Source organism: Myotis myotis, unplaced genomic scaffold (genome assembly GCF_014108235.1).
Source record: "Myotis myotis isolate mMyoMyo1 unplaced genomic scaffold, mMyoMyo1.p scaffold_m19_p_4, whole genome shotgun sequence".
Lineage (NCBI taxonomy): Eukaryota > Metazoa > Chordata > Mammalia > Chiroptera > Vespertilionidae > Myotis > Myotis myotis.
The window spans coordinates 54,671,653-54,691,777 of record NW_023416346.1 but is presented as its reverse complement, the minus strand read 5'-3'; the positions used below and the strand labels follow the sequence as shown (position 1 = coordinate 54,691,777).

General features: G+C 38.9%; 1 protein-coding gene across 3 annotated transcripts in view; it reads left to right on the top strand.

Moving 5' to 3' along the window:
* The first annotated feature begins 5,574 nt into the window (after positions 1 to 5,574).
* The window catches only part of TBC1D8B (TBC1 domain family member 8B), a 73,225-nt gene continuing 58,674 nt past the window's right edge, over positions 5,575 to 20,125 (top strand). Inside the window, exons 1-2 of one of the 3 annotated variants that reach the window (XM_036305421.1) lie at positions 5,575 to 5,847; positions 18,541 to 18,651. In XM_036305421.1, coding sequence (XP_036161314.1) covers positions 5,718 to 5,847; positions 18,541 to 18,651 — 241 coding nt within the window. In that variant the 5' untranslated portion in view covers positions 5,575 to 5,717. The remainder of the gene's footprint in view (positions 5,848 to 18,540; positions 18,652 to 20,125) is intronic. The other 2 variants (XM_036305420.1, XR_004966976.1) reach the window with 2 other exon arrangements.

Sequence of the window (20,125 nt, the reverse complement as noted above, 5' to 3'; positions counted from 1 at the left end):
TTTATTACCTTAGGCTATAACATATTTTGAGTTATTTACCTCAGACATCACCTTTCTGTTTGTAGTGGATTTTAAAAATATTTTAGATGGAAAACCAAGATGGTGGCATTCCCACAACCAGATCAAAATTACAATTAAAATACAGAGCAATCATGTTTCAGAACCACCTGAAAGCTGGCTGAATGGAAGTCTTACAACTAGAAAAGTAAAGAAGAAAGTACATCAATACTAGTAAGAGGGGCAGAGGTATGGAACAGGCTGATCCAACACCCACATGTGGCTTTTTTTTTTTTCATCAGGAGGAATATCTCCACTGCAGAGGCCTCCTGTGAGAAGAAAAGAGACCCAGCTCCACACCAGACCCCTAGCCCAGGGTTGCAGAGCTGGGAACCAAAGTTCCCATAACTTCAGGCTATAAAAACCAGTGGGGATTGTGACCAAGTGACACAAAGGCTGCTGGAGTCGATGCAGTTCCTCTTAAAAGACTGGCACACAAACTTACATGATCTTGCTTCCTCTGAGTTCCAACACTGCGGCAGTGGCTCAAGAGGAGCCAGGGGCATACTGGAAGGAACTGGATTGTCTGCATTTGGGCAGGAACTTCGGGGCAGCTTTCTCCCAAAAGGGTGTGCCAGTCACCTCACAGAGCTGACTGGCAGCCATATCTGAGTTTCCATCAGTGTGGCCCACAATGTTTGCTCTGCCCTTGTGATTCCCAGAGACCCCATCCAAGTTGTAGCCCCACCCAAGCTGTTTGCAACTGCTTTCCCATATGAATGGCCTGTCATGGCTCAGGCTTTAGACCTTCCTAAAATCTCTCAAACAAGCAGCAGCTGGCTTCAGTGTGTCCCAAACTTATCAATAAAAGGCTCAAGACAGGGCACTAGTGCCAGCCTGCCTTGCTTCACAGCTGGGCCTCGCCTGGGCACTTCCAAGCCCAATACAAATAGCATCAATATGCATATCTCTCTGTATCTCCTGCTGGGTGGCCCCTGGCAGTGGCTGACTTTGTACCTCCCTGGAGACTCCAGAGCTAGTGTACCTGGTGGACCAATTTCAGACCATACTAGATTACAACTCTACACATCCACAAGGGACATACTCAAAGGACAGTCTCAGTGAGCACTGAAGCCCCACTAAAGCAAGTGAAGATAGTGTAAGGATCAAATCAGTGAGTTGGAATATGAGGAAGCAAAAAACACCCAATCAGAAGAACAAAAGGAAAAACAAATCCAAAAATATGAAGATAGTGTAAGGAGCCTCTGGGACAACTTCAAGCATACCAATGTTTGCATTAAGGGGGTACCAGAAGGAGAAGAGAGAGAGGGAAAGATATTGAATACCTATTTGAAGAAATAATGATAGAAAACTTCCCCTACCTAGTAAAAGAAATAACCTTACAAGTCCAGAGGGTTCAGAGTCCCAAACAAGAGGAACCCAAAGAGGCCCACACCAAGACACATCATAATTGAAATGCCAAGGGTTAAAGAAAAAGTGAGAATCTTAAAAACATCAAGAGAAAAACAGTTAGTTAGCTACAAAGGAGTGCCCATAAGATTTTCAGCAGATTTCTCAAAAGAAACTTTGCAGGACAGAAGGGAGTAGCAAGAAATACTCAAAGTAATGAATAGCAAGCACCTACAACCAAGATTACTCTACCTAGCAAAGCTATCATTTAGAATTGAAGGTCAAATAAAGAGCTTCACAGAGAAGAAAAAGTTAAAGGAGTTCATCACCATCAAACCAGTATTACATGAAATGTTGAAGGGTATTCTTTAAAAGGAAGAAGGAGGAGGAGGAAGATAACAAATATGAACAATAAAATGGCAATAATACATATCTATCAACAATTGAATCTAAAAATCAAAATAAATGAACAAGAAATCTAATTAATAAAATAAACTGATGAATAAAATAGAATTAGAGGCATGGAAACATGGAACAGAATGATGAATCTCCAAGGGAAGTGGGTGGTTGGGGGCAAGAAGAGATTAACCTATGGATGCAGACAATAAGGTAGTGAAGGCCTGGGGTGGGGAGGGAACCAGGTGGACAGGGGCAATGGGGGGGGGGTAAATGGGGGACATCTGTAATACTCTCAACAATAAAGATTTTTTAAAAAGATTTAAAATATTTTAAAACATGGTAATACAAAATTTAGGTTTACACACTACATGAGACTTAAATTCCTGATTATTGGCAGGCCCTTTGACCTCCATAGATAAATATTCAGTGTCTTCTACCTAATTCAGTGAAATGTTTGAAAAACCGTACTTACTAATTCTTAACTTCTTTCTACAGAAAAATATGATCTCATGAATGTGAGACATTTGTGAACCTCCTAGGTTTTAATAGTTAGCGTAGTGCATAAAAAAGAGTTTAACATAAATAGTTATTGGCAAGTTCTCCTCCAACTGATATCTCAGTTCTCAACCACTGCATTAGAAAATTTTAATAGGCATGAGTTGATAGAATCCACTTTAAAAAAAGCAATTTAGTCAGCTAAAATTCATTAACAGAGCTTATTTTTTAAAAGATGCCTAGCCCTAGACGGTTTGGCTCAGTGGATAGAGTGTCAGTCCACGGACTGAAGGATCCTGGGTTCGATTCTGGTCAAGGGCACACACCTTGCTTGCAAGTTCCCCGGCCCTGGTTGGGGTGTGTGCTTGAGTAAAAAGTTTAAGATTAAAATGTTTAAGATTATTCCAAAGATGTTAGCCTGAGCATCTAAAGCAGGAGCTCTCTAAATGCCCCTACTGGACTAAAAGTAGGAAACATGTGGGCATATTTCGTGGAGTTGCAGAATAAAGAGGCAGAGGAACCATCCATTTCAGGACAGCCCTTGCCACAACCCTAACCTTTGAAGGGTGTTAGGAAAGAATGTGGTATGATGAGAAAGGAAATGAAAAAGGGAAGGAAAGGTAAAAAAAAGAAAGACACCTCACATCTCTCTACATTTACTACATTTACTGATCTTTCACCAGAAACAGGAATTATTTTCCTTAGTACACATCTATACCTCAACATTGGAAAGACTTTTTCCCAGGGATACATTGCAGTTTGGACTCTGGGTAGACTGCCTCTTCCCATCCTCTCCAGAAAGCTACCATGAGACTACTTACAGCTTTTTTTTAAAAAAAAATTATCTTTATTGTCCCCCTTTTCCCTTCCATTGACCCTTGCACCCCACACCACCCCCATACTGCACGATTGTCTGTGTCCATGGGTTATGCATATCCTATATAATAAAAGGCTAATATGCAAATAGACTGAATGGCAGAAAAACCAACAACTGGTTGCTATGACATGCGCTGACCACCAGGGGGCACTTGTTGAACATGGCGGGCATCGGCCGTGACCGGATAATGGAGCAGGTGAGCGGGGACGCCAGACCAAGGCAGGGTGCTAGTTGCTGTCATCAGGGCGAGCCTCTGGTGGTTACTGAAAATGATTTGCTTCTGTGTGCCACGGTCCCGCCCGGTGCTTGCACCTGCTGCTGGCGCCGGCCCCACTTGCACCCACTGCCAGCACCAGGCCCCAATCGCTCAGTGCTGTCAGTGGGTGAGAGCGGCAGCTTCCAGCCACGATTTCCCCTCAGGGCTTCTCTACCTCCCCCTGTTTCTAAGGGGCAGCAGCCACCTCTTGCACACACTGCTGGCGCTGGCCCCAATTGCTTCGCACCACCATCAGCAGGATCAAGCAGGGCTGGTGGGTGCCATCAGCACACGGGAGCGGCAGCAGCAGGAGCGGAACTGCTGGTAGACAGGGGACTGAGGGTCACGGTGGGAGGGGCCAGGTGGGGGTATGGAGGATGGGCCAAGACCCGGCCCTGTGCCCACTGCAGCCTTGCGGCCCACAGTGCCTTTCAAGGTGCATGAATTTGTGCACTGGGCCCCTAGTCCTATATAATAAAACTGTAATATGCAAATCAACTGAACAGGGAACAAGCAGTCGCTATGACATGCACTGACCACCAAGGGGCAGACGCTTAATGAAGGAGCTGCCCCTTGATGGTCAGTGCGCTCCCACAGGGGGAGCGCAGCTCAGCCAGAAGCCAGGTTCACTGCTGGCGAGTGTAGTGGCGGTGGTGGGAGCCTCTCCCACCTCTGTTGCTGACAGGCAGTAAGGAGTGAGGGGTCGTGGACTCTGAGAGCCCTGGACTGCGAGAGGGATGTCTGACTGCTGGCTTAGGTGGACATCCTCCGAGGGGTCCCAGACTGGGGGAAGGTGCAGGCCAGGCTGAGGACCCCCCCCACCAGTGCACAAATTTTGTGCATTGGGCCTCTAGTATGCATATAAATTCCTTGGTTAATCTCTTCCTGACCCCTCTTATTGCCTTTTAATAAAAGAGAATTGCAAATTGATCCTTTTCTCACCCCCAAGACAAATCTGCTTATAGTACATGTCTGTCTCCCTTGAGCTGGCCCACATCTTGAGAAGTATAAGCCACAGATGCTGCTCCAAGGCACTCTTTGGCTCTGCAACTAGGCTTTGGGTCTGCCCCACCCCATTTTCTTAGCCAAATGGCCTTGAGGCTGCTTCTCAAAATATCTTACCAAAAGTTCCTAGATACTTTGTACATTGTCTCCTAATTCCTTCCTTCATATAAACCTGTCCTCGCTTTTAGTGCACTCTAATTTTGGTGGGCTTAGTTATCACAATAAATAAAAAGATCCCTCAAATAATTCCTCACTGCAATATTATACAAATCACTGAACTTATTCGCCTTATTGTTTAAGCAGCTGTGTATTATAGCCTTGGTACAAAGAGGCGAAGGCTGCCCTAAAAGGATTTTTTTTTTCTTAAAGAGCTTAAAAAAGAAAAAATATATTACTCAAATTGTTTAGACCCTGAAAAGGAAAGTCTACGAAGACATTTTGTGGCTGATTACAGTAGTTAAATAAACTGATTGGGGCGGCAGTGGGGGAAGGAAAGGGCGCACTCCGTGAAGAAACTGGGTGGCTTCTGGATATTTTATATTCTTCCTGTAAGGGTAGAAAGAGCTTTCTAAGGAAGGTTTTGAATTAGACAAGATGTCGTATGACTACTTACTGGGTGCCCTTCGACAAGTCCTCTCACCCATCTGCACTTTGTTTATTTACGTGCAAAATGAGGAATGAAATCTACTTCGAAATCTCCTTAGTACATAGTAAGAGCTCCTTAAAGGTTAGTTGGTGCTGCTACCGCTTCAGAGAATGGGCCATTCCTTACTCCAAAATTCCAGAAACTTTGTTTTCTGTAGTTTAACGCCCTCGGTTGTAAAAGGATGAGAAGAAGAAACACTTTTCTATCTGAAACTCACTTATTTGGACAAAACAAACAAACCCCGCTTTAAATTTTAGATAGGCAAAATACACTTAACTGGTGGCGGGACCCACTTTGAAAGCACCCCCTCAGTTCTCACTCCAGTGGATTATGGGAAGTGTAGTCCCGCGTTCCAGTGGGATGAGTACAGAAAAGCGGGTAGGAAACTACAATTCCCAGAAATGAAGCGGGACTATTTCCCTGTCCGGAGGTAGCGCTGTGGGAGGGAATTGGCGATCTCGCTGCCTACGTGGGAGAGAAGGAGGGTTGGGGGAAGTGTGGAAAACCTGAACCTGAAGCACTGGTGCCTGAAGATTTGGTGGGAGGAAAAGTAGAAGGGAAAAGAGGGGTGGGAGGGTGAGGTGAAGAGGGGATTTAGGTCGCTGCTCACGGGCTGCACAAAGTTCTTGACGATGTGGCTGAAGCCGGAGGAGGTGCTCCTGAAAAATGCGCTGAAGCTGTGGCTGATGGAAAGGTCCAATGACTACTTCGTGCTGCAACGGCGTCGGGGCTATGGGGAAGACGGCGGAGGGGGACTCACAGGTAAGTTGTGGCCACCCTCACCCGCCTCGGGGCCGTGGTCGCTGGTACTGAGAAGGTGGTGAGGAGGACAGTTACTCGTCGCCACCCACCTCCGGATCCTGAACCCTGGGCGGAGGACTGGGGTTCTTACCCCGCCACCACCTTTGCGTTGCTCTCCTCGAGTCCTGAGAATGTATCCCTGGATCAGCAGTTGCTCTTTCGATGGGACAGCGTAAAGGAGGACGGGTTCTTTCTGAGGCAAAGTACCTTCCCTGTCGCTTCTCATGGGGGAGGAGCTGCTGAGTGTTAGACCTGAACGGGTCGCGTTTAGGCTGGTGACCAGGGCCAATTCGCAGTTGAGGACTTAACTATTTTCACAAAATCCCTATTGATAATCACTACCCTAAGGAGTGTAAACGTGTGTGCGGGGGGGGGGGGGGGCGAGAGGGGGGAGAGGCAGGGAGGATGGTGAGAAAGAAAGGAAGGAGCCCCATCACATCCAGAAGGACTGGCTTCAAATGAGAGAGTAAGGAGTGAAGGGAGGGCGAGGGAGAGGTCTACCAAATTGCTGACCTCTTCCAATTTAGCATCTTTTACTTTGTCTACATGGTTTCAATCCTTGGGCTCCCCTCTCTAAGTAACCTTCACAGTTTACTCCTGTCTTGAGTGCTTGGCGCTGCCCTTTTCTTTCAAAGCCATGATTGTAAGCAAACCAATTAAGCCAACGGAAGTTTTAACTCTTCCTGCCTTTTCCATCCTGCCTTCAATTCTTTGATTTACAAATCAAGAACTATTCCTTGGTCAAGTACTTAAAGCCCCCAAAGAATTTGATTTTCAGACCCCTCCTCTGGGGTAGGAGCATTCAAAGTTTTGGACATTGCTAAGACCAGAGCTCTTTTTTGCGTGACATTTTCTAGTTTGGTGTTGTGGCCTTGAAGTGGCGGACCAGGCTTAATTTAGGCAGTGTGAGTAGCAGAAAAAGGGAAGAATCAGAAACTCTGCCCTTTAGTCCCATTCGCATCTCTTGTTAAATGGCATTTGACAATTTTTTTTTTCATTTATTCAACCTTAAGTGCCTACTAGGTGCCTCATAGAATGCCAGGGTACAAAGATACAAGATTCAGTTATCTGCCTTGCAGTGCTCATAATCCTCATAGGTGGGAGAGAGTCTGCTTAAGAGGAAGTAACCAGTAATCCAGGGAAATTATAATTATAATCAGTAACTAGTAAACCAGCTAAATTGTAATTAGAACCAAATAACTGAAGGATTGAATAAAGATTCCTGGAGGAGATGACATTGCTTTTCCTCTTCTGCAAAATGGTGTTTATCTCACAGAGTAGAGAGGATAAAATGAAAGCTAATAGGTGCCAAATCAATGTATGTTGTTAAGATGTGTGCTGCTATTTCCTTTTTTCAAGCCACACCCAGCGTGGCAATAATTTTGAGTTTCTACAGGACATTTTTAAAAAGCCTGCAAGACCTATCTTATCCAGCTTCTAAAAAGGCTCTTTTGAAAATATGGCAAAGACAATTACCTCATTAGATTAACATTTTTTTTTTTTTTAGTTTTCTGGTTTTTAAAAGTTGCAAGTGTTATTTCTCAGAGGAATCTTTCCACTTAACAGATACATATACTTTCCAGATTAAAATTTGAGAATCAGTCTTCATCATTACCCAGTGATGTAATTTATCCTCTTAGTCTATTGAGAACAAGTCAAAATATATTTAAATAGATCCTTACAGCCCTGTGTTACAGCATAATATTTTGGTTCCCCATCATTCTGTTTGACCAGAATTTTTCTGGTGTTCTTGCCCACATTTACCCACATTAGGAAATGTATTTTGCTTTTTACCATATTCCTGAAAAATAATAGGCAAGTCATTCTTGAGAATCCAATCACTGTGATATATTAAATGGTTTTTTACTTGTTGCACATTTCCTTTAAATGATCACTTCTTGTTTTCTGTATTTGATTTTTCATTTCACATGCTTTCTTAAAGCATGGACCCTTTGCACCAGTTTCTTATCTCTTTCCCATCCACTATCAATTAATCTTCCCCATATCTCTAGAATAAGAGATTTGTCTGAAGAAATGAACCAAGATTTCTACCACAGGTGAATGTTGAGAATATCCATAGCCAAATTTTTGTGGTCAACTTATATCTCTGCATGATTGTTTTATTTGTGGTATTGTCAAGATCAGTGGTTCTCAACCTTCTGACCCTTTAAATACAGTTCCTCATGTTGTGACCCAACCATAAAATTATTTTCATTGCTACTTCAAACTGTAATGATGCTACTGTTATGAATCGTAATGTAAATATCTGATATGCAGGATGGTCTTAGGCGACCCCTGTGAAAGGGTTGTTCGACCGCCAAAGGGGTTGCGACCCACAGGTTGAGAACTGCTGGTCAAGATGCTTGAAATTACCAAGTGAGAGCTGCCACTATATTTCATGTAAATTAAACAATGGGTAAGAAAGGACCAAAGAGATGTTGTTTTTGTTACCTCACCTCACAAGGATATTTTCCCATTGATTTTTAGAGAGAGTGGAAGGGAGGAAGAGATACAGAGAGAGAGAAACATGGATGTGTCATCAATTGGTTGCCTCCTGCATGTGCCCCAACCAGAGCCAGGAATTGAGTCTGCAACCAAAGTAGTGCCCTTGATGGGAATCGAACCTGTGACCCTTCAGTTGCGGGCCCATGGTCTATTACTGAGCCAAACCAGCTAGGGCAAGGGGTATGTGTGTGTGTGTATGTGTTTGTGTTTTTTTGTGTGTGTTTTTTTGGAGGGGGAGTTGTCTAGAGCTAAATAAAGTGTGTGGTGATTTTCATGGCTGCTCAATTACCTTAGTCTTACTAAAATTGTGAAGCCAAGAGCTTTGCTGTGCTTTACTACAAATCCACATGTGGATTATCTCCCACAGGAGTTTGACTGTGCGAGCATAAGCTTGCCTTTATCCATTTTGTTTGCTAAAATCCAGTGTTATATCCTACTCCTTTAAAAGATTCATTTATACATTTTGTTTAATGAAGAAAAGATAATGACCATCTCAAAATGTTACTAGTTGTACTATCTTTAAGATTTCATTTCTTTGCCTTGTAATAACTGGCAATAACCACCAGCAATGTAATGACTTTTACTGTGGAGTTGGTGACTTTATTTTTTTCTAATAATGGAATTGGAGCAATAGAGAACCCTAGTATGGTTATAATAGGAGACTAATTTGGAAGTTAGAATTCTGAGGTCCTTTTTAAAATTCTGAAACACTTTTGGTGGATATCTGATAGATTATTTACCATTTGTCTAACTTTATCTTACTTAATTGTCCTGGTTCCCAGCAGAGTGGAATATCTTGTGGAAATTTTTGTTAAACATAAGATTAGTTTAATATAAAGTTACATTCTTTCATTTAGATAAGTAATTCACCATTCAGGATTTTTGCAGTTACCTTACATTATCCCTTGTTCCTCCTGCCTGATTAAGGATAATGTCTCTTCTATGGCATCTAAATTTAGCACCTCATTTTATGTGATTAAAAATAATTTATGCGTATTTGGCTTATTAAACACAAGTGAATTTGCTCTGCTTTGCAATTGGGAACTACTACCTGAGTGGAATTATGGTGCTGCATTCTATTAAGAACTTTAGTGTATGGGATTTAGGAAGATCTGACAAACAGGAACACAGAGTGTTCCCCTAGGGAGTTTCTATTTAATAAATTAACTATAAGCCAACATCCACAAATACATGAGTACACCACCGAGTCCAACAATTCCACTTACCGCATTAACCCACCTTCCTTTATCTTTCCTGATTCTTTAGTATTTTTATGTCTCTATTCAGTTGTAATTGTTTTGTAAAGGTGTTGTTTCCTCATCTTCTCTACCTCACAGCATTGTTATGTGAGTCAAGTGAGTTTTGAAACCTGTGAGCAACGATATAAACATTTGGTATTCATTTATCTATTAAAGAAGGAGTAAGATGTTAAGTACCATTTTCCCTAGTAATTACTTTTCTCATGTTGTACATAGAAATTTATTTGGAGTAGTAACATTATGTCCAATATGCAATGATATCACTGTAAAAGCAAAACACTGCTAGTTAATAATTCAAGAATTTGGGTATGATGATGATTGTGCATTTATGGTTTATAATCAGAGTGATGTACAACAATTAGAATAAAATATCACAGTAGCATTACTTTGTGATCTACAATTGCCCAAAACCTAGAAATTCTCAAATACTAGTAGAAATTTTACAGATATAAATACCACTTGTTGTCTTACTGAGTGGTACTAAAGAGTACACATAACTTTAGTTATCTTAGTTATGTTTTTAAAAACATAATAATTGAAAAAATAAAGATTCAGCTGGTGAAATCCCATGCTTCTGTTGTACAGTTGTAGAACGACTATGGCTGTAAAGTAAGTTAAAAATTAATAGCAAAATAAAGAGCACTGCAATGTTTACCATGTTGTACAGCTATGACATGGATTTTACATTACCTTTGTGTTAGAAAATTTGCCCAGTTTTCCACCTCTTGCTGCTATATAAGCACAAAAGGAAATGTAATGGAACAAGATATATTCATTCAACAGATAATTACAGGTGCCTTCTAAAATCCAAACACTGTTTTAAGTGCTAGCAATAACAGCAGTGAGCAAAACAAAATCCCTGTTCTCATGGAGCTAACATTTTAGTTGAGGAAGGCAAATAAACAAATAATGTATTATATGGCTGGTGGTGATGAGCGATATGAAGAAAAATAAAGTAAGGTATAAGGATAAAGAGGGTATTTTAGAAAAATTTGGTCTGAGAAGGCCTATTAGGTGATATATGAGCAGAGAGCAGAGGGACTAGAGTATATGAGCCAAGCAGATATTTGGGAGCAGAGTGAATATATATATATAATTTTTTCTAGGAATTTTGCTGTGAAGGAAAGCTGAGAAATGGATGGTAGCTAGCTACTGTGCTAGATTTTGAGTATACATTGTTGAATAAAACAGAAAGGGTTCCTACCCTCACACAGTTTATAATCTGGTGGGACAGACAGATAATAAACAAGTAAGCAAACTATATAATTACTAAGGTAGTCAATAATATCAGCCTGGTTTCGGTAGCTTCTAAATAGTCACGAATAAGGGGTATTTGAAACCCCCAAAGCAATTTTCCAAGGCCAGTTCTGGTGTAAAGTATGCTGATAAGATGTCCTGTTAAATGATACAAAGATTTCCTAAAAATAGTGGTTAATAACAATAGGTGGTATTCTGCTGGCAGAATTCCAGTGTGACATCTGTGGTGCAATTTGCCAAAAACCAGTTTGGATTGTTTTTGAATTAAATCAGCCATCTATGAGCACTAGCAGTATCTGGGATGGGATGGGAAAAGCATTCTAAGTGGGAGGAATAATATGATAGTACAAAAGCCAAAAATGGCAGTTGTTGGGGACTTAGCAGTTAGTCCATATTCAGTTACTTGTGATTGAAAATATGAGAATCAAGAGATAGTGCCCTTAGCAATTAGAAAATGTTAAAGAGCAATGACCTCATCTGTGGAAGATGGAGACCTGAGATAGAGAATTGAAGGGACCTGAGAATTAAACCGTTGTTATTTTTGTTCTAGAGCTCTTTCCACTCCAGCCTAGGTGGTCTTATTTTTCTCCCTTACTCCAGTAAAAATAAGTGAATTTTTAAAACAAAGAAGGGATAATCACATTTGTTGATTTTTATCACTATAATTGTTGTCCTCTTGTTTAAAACTAACCAAAATAATGGTCAGCTTTAGTTTTTCTAAATAATGTTTTTAAAGTACTGTACTGTATATGAATTTATTCATTTGTGGCCACACTTGCTTATTGCTTTGCAGCTAGGAATTTAAATTCTGTTATTTTCTTTAGTTTTCTGTGGGGCTACTCTTTTTGTACATCATACATGAAATCTTAAAATGTAAGAAGGTGCTATAAATAAAAATGGTAACAGTTCTCATAGTTCCCTATGTTTTAATCTTTAGAATTGTAACTAAGTTTGATTGATAATTCATGCATTCTTTCCTCCCCCCCCCCATGCTATTATAATCTGCCATTTTGGGTATCAGTTACTTCACTAAAATATTTTTGTAAATCTTTTAATGAGTAAAGATTTCAATTAGGGAAGGAAATGAGTGCTTACATATTTCCAGTTTTCAAGTAAATGCATTTTAAAAATTCAGGGAGAGGGAAAACAGAACAAAAGAGGAATTACTATTAACTGTTTTTTAATAATCTTTAAGTTGGTAGCTTTCAGAATACCACTGTGGTTGTTAGATTATTTTAAAATAAGCATGCATAATACTGTTTTAAGGACTTAGATCTGGTAGCAAAAGCAGTAAAATCGGGAAAACCCACACCTCTACTGAGAACACTATGTTTTCCTATTTGAATGTATTTCCTACTAAGTGTTTTGACAGTTTACTAGTTTGTTCATTAACACTTAATGAAATTGAAATTATAAAAAATTCAGTAAAGGTGTACTTGTTTGACTTTGTGAATATAGCAATTAATGACAGAATCTACTATAAAGTTTCATTTTTATGGTCAAAATTTATAATTCAACATTTTACTTAGAATGGAAATAAATCTTGTTTGTAATTAGGAAGTTCATTTAAATGATTCCTGTAGCTAGAGCAGTATTGCCTTACACATTGCCCTCAGTCTAGTTTACAAGTAGAAAGAGCCACTTGTCAAACTAGCAAATTGATAATGAGTACCATCTTCAAGCTGTGGCTGTTTTAATGGCCTCCCCTCCAACACTCCACCATTGGTCCTACCTGTGCATCATTATAATTAATCTAACACAAAAAAGAAATGTTTATCAAATTTGCAGGTGTCTGAAAATTGAAAGGGAAAATTACTACCATAGATCAGTTTTGTCAACACTGGCTGCATGTTAGATTCAACTGAGAAACTTTTAAACAAACTAAATGACATAAGTATTTATGGGTAAAATGATATTGATATGATGTCTAGTATTTACTTTAAATGGGGCAAATGACAGAAGACTGACAAAGTGATGATAATTATTAAAGTTAGGTGATGGGCACATAGAGGTTGCAGTATATTCTCTCTACTTTTTATATGAATGAAAATTTTATAATACAACATTAAGGGAAAAATAGAATACCCAATCCCTACCCCAGATGAATTAAATTAGAAACTCTGGGCTTCCGTAGCTTGAAAACTTGAGCTTGAGTAGTTTCAAAAACTTCTCCAAATTATTTATATTTGCAGTTTAAAATGAGACTCCAAATTTGGAGTCCAGAAAATAAAATCAAGATTCAGAAAGATCTTGGCAAATTAGAATGCTCAGCTGAAATCAATGAGATAAAATTTAACATGGGTAAATGTGCACTGCTTTTAGGTTTTTTTTAAAGAAAATCAACTGTATAGGACAGAATACCTAGGTTGGTGCTTATATTTGTGAAAAAGATCAAAGTTGCTTAGTTTATCATAAGCTTAGTATGATAATATGATGTAGTAGCTAAAAAAAGCTAGTATGATATTAGATTTTATTAATACAGCCACCAAGCCCCAATATAAAAAAAAAAAAACACTGCAATTTTTCAGATCACATCTGGTATTCAGGTTTGAATGACACATTTTATAAGAGACCTTGACAAATATATTAAGAGAATAGTAGAAGAAATAATAAGAGGCCCAGACAATCTCACAAAACAGTTGAAAGAACTAGGTATATTTTAACCTAGGAGAAGAAAAGAATAAGCAAGAGGAGACAAGTCAGCTATGATCATATTTGAAGACCCATCATGTTTAATAGAGTATAATATATTTTGTGTCGTCCCCCAAATTGCAAAGTAACCTTTTATTTATCCCAATAATGACCTTCCTTTTTAAAAAAATACATTTTTATTGATTTCAGAAAGGAAGGGAGAGGGAGAGAAAGATAGAAACATCAATGTTGAAAGAATTATTGATCAGCTGCCTCCTGCATGCCCCACACTGGGGATTGAACCCACAACCCAGGCATATGCCCTGACCAGGAATTGAATCATGATTTCCTGGTTTGTAGGTCAATGCTCAACCACTGAGCCAGGCTGGCAGAGTGCCCTTCCTTTTTTAAAAAAAATATTTTTATTGATTTCAGAGAGGAAAGGAGAGGGAGAGAGAGAAACATCAATGATGAGAGGGAATCATGCCCCCTACTGGGGATTGAGCCTGCAAGCTGGACATATGCCCTTAACTGGAATCGAACCCAGGACCCTTCGGTCCACAGGCTGATGCTCTATCCACTGAACCAAACCAGCTAGGGCCATCCTTCCTTTTTTAGGTGTGTAAGAAGTAGCTTTATTTTTCTATCTTAAAGATTAAAAAATGTTTATTGTAAAAATTTCAGAAAATATGTTTAAGTATAAAAAAGGAAAATAATAATTACCCATTATCCCACTACCCAGTTATAACCACTATAACCTAATTTGTGGGGCTCAGTACAAAAGGAACAAGCAGGACTCTTTGTTTAAAAATTAAGAATTTCAAGATGGTGACAATCGAGCATTTAACCAGGCAAGGGGCCCTTCTGAGCATAGGGCCCTATGGATAGATCACCAAGCCCCTGAAGCCAGCCCTGACTATACCATGTAGAGATTATATATATATATATATATATATATATATATATATATATCCTTTCATATTTTAGAAAGGCTTTCCAATTAATGAAATGCAATAGGCTGCCTTAAGAGAAATAAACTCTGGGGTTATAAAGGACAATGCTAGGCTTTCTATCAGGGATCCTATAGTGTAGATGAATGTGCTGGAGGTTGGCCTACAAGACCTGTTAGGATATTTTTCATCTGTAAAGTCAGTGGTGCTGTATCTCCAGCCAAAAAGAATTGGTTTGAGCCCTGGCTGGGTGCTCAGTTGGTTAGAGCATCATCCCAACAAGCCAAAGTTGGGGGTTGATTCCTGGTCAGGGCACATACAAGAATCAACCAATGAATACATTAATAAGTGGAACAACAGATCTCTCTCTCTCTCTCTCTCTCTCTCTCTCTCTCTCTCTCTCTCTCCCCTCAAGTCAATAAATTAAAAATAAAACACAACTTGGCCAGCCTGGACTTTGGGAGGAAGACATTCAGAGACAGTGATCGGTGCTGTGGCGGGGGTGGGGGTGGGGTGGGGGGTGGGGGTGCCTTTATGCTCTTCGGGGCTCTCTAAACCTTGTCACCTGTACAGAAAGTGTCAGGCCTGGGCTGAGCATTGATGGACCCAGGCCTTTGGGGATGTTTTTCAGCCACCTCCATGAGGCACGTGTGGGCCCAGCCAGCGAGAGCTGACCATGTAGAAGACGAGGAGGCATCCTGGGGACCCTCATGTCCAAGGACAGTCGGGGGCACAAGGTCTACTTGTCTATTCCTCCTTTTTTAGGTCATTGATGTTCTAAACAAATGGCTCTTTGTACTCTTCTTCCAAGTTTTATGTGAGTTTGAAAGTGTTTCAAAATAAAACGTTAAATTAAAATAAATAAATAGATAAATCAAACAAAGAATGGGTTCATGAACAATAATCATCACCTGTAAATTGACTATTTTCTTAAATTATGGAACCTTGCTTCTTTTGTTAATTTGCTATGCCGTTTAATAAAAAAGTATTACACATCAATTATGGTGGTGAGCCCTAGCTGATTTGGCTCAGTGGATAGAGCGTCGGCTGTGGACTGAAGGGTCCCGGGATCGATTCTGGTCAAGGGCACATGCCCGGGTTGCGGGCTTGATCCCCAGTGTGTGTGTTGGGGGGAACATGCAGGAGGCAGCCAATCAATGATGCTCTCTCGTCATTGATATTTCTATCTCTCTCTCGTCCTTCCTCTTTGAAATCAATAAAAATATATTTTTTTAAAAAAATTATGGTGGTGAATTTCTTTAAAAAGTTTGGTTTTACTTGTATGGCAGGATGCTACTGAAACCCCAAAGAGCTTTACCAGGCTCTAGAACAGGGGTGGGCAAACTTTTTGACTCGAGGGCCACAATGGGTTCTTAAACTGGACCGGAGGGCCGGAACAAAAGCATGGATGGAGTGTTTGTGTGAACTAATATAAATTCAAAGTAAACATCATTACATAAAAGGGTGCGGTCTTTTTTTTTTTTTTTTTTAGTTTTATTCATTTCAAACTGGCAGGATCCAGCCCGCGGGCCGTAGTTTGCCCACGGCTGCTCTAGAACATTGGTACCTTACTCAGTTATAGATATTCAAATGATTATTTGAATCATGATATTTCTTATTATTTTTAAATCTGTTGTTTTTTTTCATGCCGCTGAGAGATAATATCTATTATCTTCCCAGTTTACTATGGCTAAAGGACTTCCCATGTGTAGGCTGATTCATGACCTTGGATGTTCAGGCTGTCAGATGATAAACCTCTATGTATGTGGAAAAGCAACCCAAAGTTGTCAACTTATTGCCTTGTACTTTTAAAACCCAGACATTGGCACATATTAATTCCTGAATGACTTGCTGAAACTTAATGATTTTAGCTTAATGAGCTGGAAGAGTTCCCCCAAGTGACTACAAATGTATTTTAGAACTAGCTTCCAAATTATCTGTTGCATAGTTTTATATGAACTGCCTGATTTAATGCACTTACAAAAACTTAGCAATTTCCTTTCTACACAGTGCAAGGTACTTATCTTGTAAACATTTCTGTTGTAGAACGAAATGAATGACCTTTCTTGCCAGTGATTTTGACCACTTTGTACACAGTCTCAAAACATTCTATGAGAGAAATAATTGTTATGATGTTACCCAGGAATGATTATCTGTGGCCTCTCCTTTCCTTTCTGCCCCCTCACACTCCCACTGTTATCTTTCAACTGAGTCAAACTTTTCTTTACCTCTTTGTTCTTTCTCCCATTTTTCTAATATTACTTTTTTCTAGTGTATATAAGTAAGAAAATTGAGTTTGAGCTAGTTTTATTGAAAGTGTGGTAAAGGTGAAATAAATTATTTTCCTTGCAAATTTGAAAATACTTTTCTGAAATCTTTTTTTTTTTAATTTAAATTCTTGGGAGGCAAATCTAGAAGCTCAAACAGGGCTGTGTTTAATAAATGGTTTTGTTTGAAATTATAATGCCTTTATTTTGACAGTTTTGTCAAGTGATTAGCAACCCTCTGCAGGTTGCTAATTGTTATTCTGCTTTTGTGACCTCAGTTTTTATTTTCTACCAATTTCTACATCTACGCTCCCCCACCTTTTCCTTTCAGTTGAGCCAAATTTCTCTTTATCTCTTTGTTCTATCTCCTACTATTCTAATTTACATCCCTCTAAGTTTATAACTTCCTACCTCACATCTGCCAGCCTATACATATTCTCATTCAAAGCTTGCTTGTATTCTTAACTCCTTTTAAGTGGGTAAAGATAGGAAAATAGCCAAAAGCCTGCTTTATAATTGATTTAATGTTTTTCTCAAAAATATGTAATCTAAATTAAAGATAAATGCTTCATAAAGCAAAACCAACACTCAACCAATCAAAATTTCCAAAAAGGAAAGTGGATTTATGTATTTCAGCCATCCCATTGATACAACTAAGTCAACAATTTAGCACCTATTTTGTCCAGAAATATGTTGAAAATTAAAGGTGCAAACCCAGAGGTAGAAGATGTGGTTATTATCCTCAGCAAACTAATAATCTAGATAAAGAGATAAAATTAATATACCTCAAGCACTTAACAAATAGTTGTAATAACTAGCCTAATTATCAGAATGATAGGTTGTGTTTTATAGACTTTAAGTGCTATAAGTAATCAGAGAAAAGGGAAGGCATTATTGCTTGGGGTTGCCAATGAAGATTTCATGGGGGAAGCGGGTCTTGAAGAAAATGTAGAATTTGGATTAGCTAGACTGGGCTAGAGACTTGCGTTAGCATTTCTAAGTAAAAGAGAATTGCTTAACAAAGACCCCAAGGGAGAAATTAGTTGGTTGTTTAAGAAAACTGAAACCTTTGTTCTAAGGAGGAGTAGGAAATATAATCAGGTCATTAAATTGAAACTAACTGATCAAAAACCTCGAATTCCAAATGAAAAATTAAGAATTGTTTTTAAAAAATCCTTTTACCTAAGCATTTTAATTAATCAAGGTTTTATCTTGTTTAAATAGCTAAGATTTTCTTATATTAGTATTAGCTAACATTGAGTGTTTTACTACATGGTAAGCATTGTTCTAAGTGTTTTATATGTAATAATAACTAATTTTATCTTTACAACAACACTTTGTGGTTGATTATATTTTAATCCCCTTATTTTGCAAATGGGTGTGTAGAAAAGGTTAGGTACAACTGGCTCAAGTTGACATAAGTAAGTGACAGAGCAGAGCCAGGACTCAAACCCAGGTAGTCTCTGGTACTGGTATCTACATTCTAACTTGTTATATATACAACCTGTTATATTTATTTGAAGTATATATATATACTGAAAATATATCTTGAGATCTGGACAATTGAACTTGACATTTTATTGAAAGATCATTTTCTCAAACACTACTCACATTGCAACACTAATTTCTTCATCCAGAATATATTTTTTCTTTATGAAAGGTCTCTATAAGGAAACTTTGGGCTAGAAATTTTAAAAAGTAAATCCATTGTTTTTTGTCATTTGAAGTACTATTGATTTCATCTCTTGTAAAATCCTTATTTCATCAGTTTCTTTATTCCAACAGGGCTTCTGGTTGGGACTCTTGATTCAGTCTTTGACTCTACTGCTAAAGTAGCTCCATTTCGTATTCTACACCAGACACCAGATTCTCAAGTTTACCTGTCAATTGCATGTGGTAAGTATGATTTTTAAAGCATATACATCAACTCAATAAGGACATGAATAAATTGAATAACTATATTTATATTTCCTAGTTTTTTTGATTTAGAAAGTGTTATATTTCTCAGATTCTACTTTGAGAGAATAGGAAGACATCTAATTGTTTATTTAAGAAAGATTACAGATTATTACAGTTTGTAAAACATTGATCAGACTCACTAGGGCATTCCAACATGGTGGCTGACAGGACCAGAGTGAGGGAGTGAGAGGGAGAGTGTGTGGTAGTGTGTGTGTGTGTGTGTGTGTGTGTGTGTGTGTGTGTGTGTGTGAAAGAGAGATAGTCCAATTGACTGCACAGAAGTCTCAGGGTAGGGGGCCAGTAGTTCAAGCTCTTATGGCCAAAGAGACCCTGCTACTGCCACAGCCACTCCCAGGGCGTGGCTCAGGTTCAGAGACCATGCAAACTATAGCAACATGAAAAAGGAAATAGAAACCATGAACCAGGACCAGATAGAAATGAAGAATAACATATCTGACATCAAGAACACGCTGGAAGGAATTAAAAGTAGATTGGATGAAGCAGAGGATCAAATCAGCAAATTGGAAGATGAGGTAGAAATAAATACTCAATTAGAGCAGCAAATAGAAAAAAAAATTAAAAAGCAGAAAGATAGATGTGAAATTGAACAACAACATGTGAATACCAGAAGGAGAAGAAGGTGAACAAGAACCAGAGAACCTGTTTAAAGAAATAATGATAGAAAATTTCCCCAACCTGGTGAAGGAAAATGTCACACAAGTTCAGGAGGCACAGAGTCCCAATCACCATGAACCCAAAGAGACCCACATCTAGACATATCATAATTAAAATGGCCAACATTAAAGACAAGGAATCTTAAAGGCAGCAAGAAAGAGACAGAAAATTACCTACAAAGGATTTCCCATTAGAATGTCAGCTGACATCTCAATAGAAACACTTCAAGCCAGAAGGGAGGGGCATGAAGTATTCAAAGTAGTGAAAAGCAAGGGCCTAAATCCAAGACTACTGTATCCAGCAAAACTCTCATTTAAAATTGAAGGTGAAATAGCTTTCCAGACCAAAAAAAAAAAAAAAAAAGGTTAAAGGAGTACATTACCACCAAACCAGTAATGCAAGAAATGTTAAAGGGACTGCTTGATGAAGAAGAGAGAGAGAATCATAGGCATAAAGAACATAAAAATGGCAATAAATAAATACCTATCAATAATAACCTTAAATGTTAATGGACTAAATGCTCCAGTCAAAATATATAGGGTAGCTGAATGGATAGGAAAGCACGATCCATATATATGCTGTCTACAAGAGACCTGCCTGAGAATGAAAATAAAGAATGGAATATATATATATATATAAAGGGAAAAAAAGCTAGGGTAGTAATACTCATATCAGACAAAATAGACTCCAAAACAAAGGCCATAGCAAGAGACAAAGAAGGCCTCTACATAACACC